The sequence below is a fragment of the Frankliniella occidentalis genome, unplaced genomic scaffold, assembly GCF_000697945.3.
Source record: "Frankliniella occidentalis isolate FOCC.00 unplaced genomic scaffold, Focc_3.1 Scaffold18, whole genome shotgun sequence".
Taxonomy (NCBI): domain Eukaryota; kingdom Metazoa; phylum Arthropoda; class Insecta; order Thysanoptera; family Thripidae; genus Frankliniella; species Frankliniella occidentalis.
Window position 1 is genome coordinate 2,640,021 of NW_026267148.1, and position 6,252 is coordinate 2,646,272.

The following is a 6,252-nucleotide window of genomic DNA, read 5'->3' on the forward strand; positions in this document are numbered from 1 at the left end:
TTGTTGATCTCCCACAATGTTTTATAGAAGACATTTAGGTGAAGTGCCGGCTTTTGCTAAAATCAGATGTCTGAAGTACTCATACTGATTACTCCCCCCCCCCCTTCTTGATTTCAATTCCCCCCTTTTTGTCGAATACCGACCGTTTTCGCCCCCCCCCCCCTTTCCGACCTCGGGCGTACTTTACGGATAGCCCCCTACTCACGTGTACAGGAAAATAGCCAGTTGTTCACCTCACAGATTCAAACCGGCGAAACGAGGTTGATTCTGAAGGGGTGGTGGGCTCGGCTCGCCGGGCTGGCCGCGGATTGCGCGGGTTTAGGCGCGGTTCGGTTTGGTGGCCGCGGTTGTGCCGCTTGTGCCGCTGGCTCGGCGGCGGTTCACCGCCGCGTGGATCGCGCGGCGCGGGGCCTCGCCACCTTTCTGCACGCGATTCCTTCCGCCCCGAGTGGCGGCCCCCTCCAAACCCCCGCGGCCCTCGGGCCCCCCGTGTACACAGAGGTGGTCGAGACTCGGCCCCGCCGCCGGCCCCGGCCTGGTTATGGCGCCGATTGCAGGACAAACAAGCATACCGCCACCGTCGTCAATACCACTCGACTCTGGGGGCTGCAACCCTCCAGGTGACCCCCATGTTGGGTCAGTAAAATATGTTCTTGACAATTAGTACATTCCTATTTGATTGGAATGCTCTCAACACAAGGGCAATGGTTCTCAAGGAAATCAAGTACTCGTAAAATGAAAGAAAAAAAACGATAACAATTCTTGTCCTTGTCTAAAAACACAAGCTTTGAGAGTATATGAGTGTGCTGCTGGCTGGCACGATACAGGGGGCAGCGGTCGAATTAATCCCATGAAAATTCGCCCGCCCAACTTGTTTTATTCTCGCGGCCCGAGGAAACTGCAGGAGAGACTAATGGGAAGAGCGGGCTTTAGGGAGCGTGGAGAGGGAATGAGAGCCTTAACCCCGGGGCGCCCGCCCGCCCCGCCGCTCCGCCCAGCCTTTACAACTGTTCATCACTAGCAGCTTTCGCTAAGTCCGAGAGCCACGTGGGCGGCCGGCGCGGCATCACGTGACGCCGGGGTGCTATTTGCGCGTTAGGTAGAGGTTGGGGGGTTACTTCTCCGCCTCCAAAACTTGCGCTGGCCCTTCCCCCTTCAGCTTATCGCTGGAACGCAAAGGGCCTGGCAGCCAGTGAAACAGGCCCGAAACACGTCACTACACGGATTTATACTAATTTGTCTGGACGGGGGAGAGTATGAGAGAAGGAAATGTATGTTGTGAAACGGAATGGAGGTGGGAGAGTAGGCGACGGTGGAGGTAGAAGGGCGGGATGGGTCCTTTTGACTCCTGAGCCGTCACGTCGCACGCAGACCCGCCCCTTCCCAACCCGTCCACCCTCCCCTTCGCGAGAGGCAGTTCTTTCCTTTGCTGCTGGACAGAAGTTTTACTCTGCTAGGATAATTTAAACTGGTGTTCTTGTCCGAGCATGATATGGCACACCACACCCCCGCTAAATGTTTAATTCATCCAAAGCCTTCGTATACTAGCATATACATTGTAATTCTGAAAGTATTTTTTTTTTCAGCTTGTAAAGCATTTTTTCGCAATTTCAATGCCCTGCAGTCTCTATAAAGTCTCGTAAGCCTTTAAAAATTTTCAAAGCGCAACGATAAAGGAGTGAAAGCCAAGTATTTTTGCCTGAGCTGAGAGGGGAAAGGGGGGGAGAATACGCGAAGTGCAGTCCTCGAGCGGGGCCCAGGGTTTGCCTGCCCCTCTTTGAAGCGCCGTGGGCGTGCCTTGGTTAGTTAATACCATCCAGTACCTGGCAGCTACTCGCCACCTTGCAAACAGGTAGGCCTGAAACACGGAACCTCCAAACAGACAAAAAAAAAAAACAAAAAAAAAGAAACACCATTTGTTGGATATATGACACATTTTTTACAAACGGACTTCTTGATGGACGTACGTCGCAGGAAAACATGGCGAGAAACGAGTGACTTGCTGGAGATCAAAGACGCAAGACGACGAATTCTCCAACGGACGTGACGGGCCGGGTGTCACAAAAACGCGTCATGCCACGGACGAGTGGCGCAGCAAGCTGCTTGATTGGCTCCTTGTGTGGAGGAGGGCGGTTTTGAAAGGATGTCTCTTGGGTCTGGCAAAAAGGAAAAGAAAGGAGTGTAGAGGGAAGGGGAAGGGCGGGAAAGCGAGGGCCACACACGGCGCCACGTACACGCCGCGCTTCAGGGAGACGAATGAGTTCGAGTCACGAGGTCCCTGCTCATCTTAGGTCGAAGAGTTTTTGTGGAAAAGGTCGAAAGAAAGCGTGGAAACGTTTGAAAAGTCGATATTTGCTAGACATTTTACGAATACAAGTTACAATACTGGACACCGTAAAATTTGTTTTTATCTGGAAAGAATTTGATTGAAGAAAACATACCACTTAAGTTCACGCTCTCTAGAGGAGGTGGTTCTGCCTGGATGCCAAGCTCCTCCGTTTCTTACTTAATTTTTCAATGCCCTTTCCCCTCCCCTCCTCCCGAGCAGATAAGGTGGGAAAGGAAATCGACCAGTGAGGCCAGCGTCGGCGGGCCGGGTTAGGCCGGCGAGGTCCGGGCCGGGGTCCACCCCGCCGCGGCGCCCCCCGCTACGCCCTACGGCCCGCGGCCGCCGCCGTGGGGCGTGGGGCCTGGGCGGCCTGCGCCCGAGCCGTGCCGAATATAGACGAGTGGCCTACACTGCCCCTGTCGGTCTGGGAGACGTACTCGTCGGCAGAGGAGGCAGGGCCGAGCCGATGATCACGGCCATGAACTTGACTAACCACAAGAGGAAACGGAACCTGTCACATTTTTCGCGAAACACATTCGTATTACCAGCAGGTATTTTCATTATTATTTGTGCTTAACTAAAACTTTAAACAATTAACAATTGTCGAAGATCTATCGTCCCCCAACAACTATTGGCCGCTTGATCTCATGAGCAGCTCAACCCTTACTATTATTGTTGCTGTCGTCCTACATGAGTAATATGCCCTTTTCCTTCCCTACGTTATCCCTCCTTGTTTCCTCACGGCTCACGGTACAAGAGTCGGTCGGCAGCCTTTTTCAAGGCTCGTTTTCTTGGCTAGCTGTGAGACTAGACCAGCACCAACTATAGTCTGCGACACATTTTAACGTAGCCAGCGCTACCACTCCCCTCGGCCTGGCCAATGTTTTACGATGATGCCCCAGTGTTTACATTCTCCCTCGGAATACAAACACACCGACACAGCGAGTTCCCTACCGGCGCAACTCTGTCCCACCCGGCTCGTTCGTCTTTCCTCTACGTCGTGTAACAAGGATATGGTGGGTGGAGGTGAGGAAATCAGGTTTCCGGGTCTCCTTGGGCACCATCCAGAAAGTACGTCCGATTTTTCTAAAATTCGTTCAGCGAAAAATGGGAAATGAGCACCTGCGAGGCTCAAGGTAGGCCAGCCCGCAAAACACACTTGCACTACACACGAGAAGTTGCCTACTCACAAGGCGCTCCGAGAGGTGGCACAGGCTGAACTTGGCAGTTTTGGAACAGCGAATCATGGACGTACTTTGTGGATGATCCCTTGGTGCAGTGATCTGCACACTTTGCAATAACGAGTGTCACATCTTAATCAAAGCGTATTCCATAGTTAGATTTGCATGCACTAGTGCTGCTTCTGTTTCGGTGATAAATTGTTATGGACTGAGAAAAGTACTTTATTTGTTGAAGAGCATTTTTTTTCGATGTTTGTCAATGTTTTAACGAGTAAATATAAATATACGCCACATGTTATTAGGCCCATCCTTGAGAGAGAGAAAGGACACAAAAGAAAGAACGACACTAAAACCTTTTCAACGACAGTGTATGATGGGAGCGCACGAGTCGTCTCAACGCGTCGCCGCGTCGCATCGTAGGCAGCCGAGCGTAGAGGGTCGTGGCGGGAGCCAGAACGCCATAGCGCCACCTTTGATTGGCAGAATAAATTAGCATGGCTAATGTTGATCGCAGGCCTAGCATGGGGGTGGGTGCAGCGTGTTAGGACGGGAGACGCGGCGACAGACGGACAGCGCGACAAAGGCCTGCCCATCCGCTTCCCTGTAGAGAACCGACCCCCTTAAAGAGGGTGCAACGCTCGTAAAATATTTACACCCCTACACGTCGAAGGGGGAGAGGAGATTCTGGAATTAAACACTTTTTACCGCTTTCTACCCACATTTTAGATTGATCGGCATGACCACTATTCAAAAACTGTGTGCTGCGTTATGGCAAGTTCTACCAGTTATCCTACAGATATATCTCAATGTAAATTTCATCGTGAAATTCCCCATACTTTTTAATTTACGATGTTGTAAATTGATGGATGCTTGAATTTACTTTAGCCAATCTCTATCTAAATAGTGCAATTGAAGGAAAGGTCGTCAAACAGACTTTTCAATATGGAAACTTCTGCCAGTTATCTCACGAATAATTCTCAATGTGTTCATCTGATTTGGCTTTGCGCTTAAGCATGATGAACTGAATAAGCTTCAAACGTATACGGAATGCCGAATGCTGCCTCACGGTGAAACGGAGTGTCGGCGCATGTGTAGACCATAGTGACATTTACTAGTTCTAGTTTGCTGGACGTAGAAGTATTTTTTCAGACCCTGTATGTGTATTTATTTTGTTTGGTTTATTCACAGCTATTTTGAACGATTATTACTCGTCGCCGCATTTGATGCACCTGCGCACCTGTTTGAAAGGTAACCGCGTCAGTGTACCCACCCACGCACCTGCGCACTTGCACTTACCTCGCACTCTAATAGAACTGTTCCTTCGAACCATTTCCCTTTTAGGTCGTGGGATGCTTTAAGATAGGATCATTTTAAAGATTTGGTATTCCTCCGAATCTAAAATCTAATTGAGGATTAAAGTATCCCACACACCTGAAATGTATTAGAACGGTTTTGTGGCATGTTGTGTGACTCTGGCATCACTTTAGTTTTTAGAGCAGTACTAGTTGTAAATTGTGGTAAATGTGCTGCCATCAGTCACAAAGTGTCTCTACCTACATTTGCACCTGTTTGCACTGCACAGCATGCTAGTTTGCTAGTTTTCGTTGTGTTTGAAGAAAACATATATCTTCTTTTTCTCTATGTGTGGTTGATGCACTAGTCAAGATAGGTGCTTTTATGTACGCTGCATCTAGCATCTGCTCACCTTCAAATAACTCGCAAACCGTTAAAGTTTGTTGTGTGCTCTCGCTTTGATTCGGTACCGACTCGATAAGTTTACAAAGTATCCGAGACTTTTGGTAAAATCTGTAAAATACACTGAGATTTCACGGTATCTTTCCGCCGGAAAATTGCATCCATATTATACGAAATTTGACTGGTGACGAGGACGGTGGTGAAAGTATCTGCTTTCTCCTAGTGATTCGGCAAATACTGCTTCATCATATAGGCTAGGGGGAGACTGCTGAATGGGTCCATTGAATGGAACGTCGCCAATGAACGAACCAATGAATGTCTAAGCGGAAACGTAAATCTACCCCTCCCCACCCGAGCCCAACAAGTGCCGAGTGCTCGAGTTTCCACCACCGTTCCAGTGAAAACTGCGAATGGCTTGTTGAATACTCTAGATGAAAATAAGAATTATCCAGTAGCTTTTACTATGTTAAACGTTTGTCGCAGTGTTGTTTTTTAATTTATTTTCTTTAGTTAGCTTATTAATCTTTTTGCGGTTATTCTTTTTCTACAGCTTGGAGCTTTGTGTATTCCGAAAAGGACCCCTATAATGCCACACCCCAGCAGAATTTCGCAGTTCGGTGACCTTGTGTGGCAGTGTGCAGGAGAGGGGTGGGCGGGCATGGGCAACTGGACCTTGTTCCTGATTTCGAAGTGGACACGGCCCTAATCCCCAAGGGTCCAGCCTCTCCAGTCTACGCCACACAGGCAGGCCGCTGGGCGCTGGGGCCCTTGGTTTGGGCATCAGGTCCTACTCCCCTCCTGGCGGGGCCCTGCACTGGCACCCTGTCGATTATCGTATACACTGCAAAAGTAAACGGACCCTGTGCGACGCTTTTCTAAACAGGAATCAATTGAATATACATACAATCAGCTAATGTGCCCACATTTCTAAATTAAACATTGACTATAGTCTATAAGAAGGTCTATAAACACTATAGACATATTGTTGCTTTAATAAAAGAAAATGCTCCTCACAAATTTGACTCACGAGTGGGAGAGTGTAGAACA

General features: G+C 49.1%; 1 protein-coding gene across 1 annotated transcript in view; it reads left to right on the forward strand.

Annotated features, from left to right (window-relative positions):
- Window positions 1-6,252, forward strand: part of LOC113207601 (dystrophin, isoforms A/C/F/G/H) — a 192,270-nt gene that overhangs the window by 84,483 nt on the left and 101,535 nt on the right. Inside the window, exon 42 of the mRNA XM_052264317.1 lies at window positions 4,699-4,758. Coding sequence (XP_052120277.1) covers window positions 4,699-4,758 — 60 coding nt within the window. The remainder of the gene's footprint in view (window positions 1-4,698; window positions 4,759-6,252) is intronic.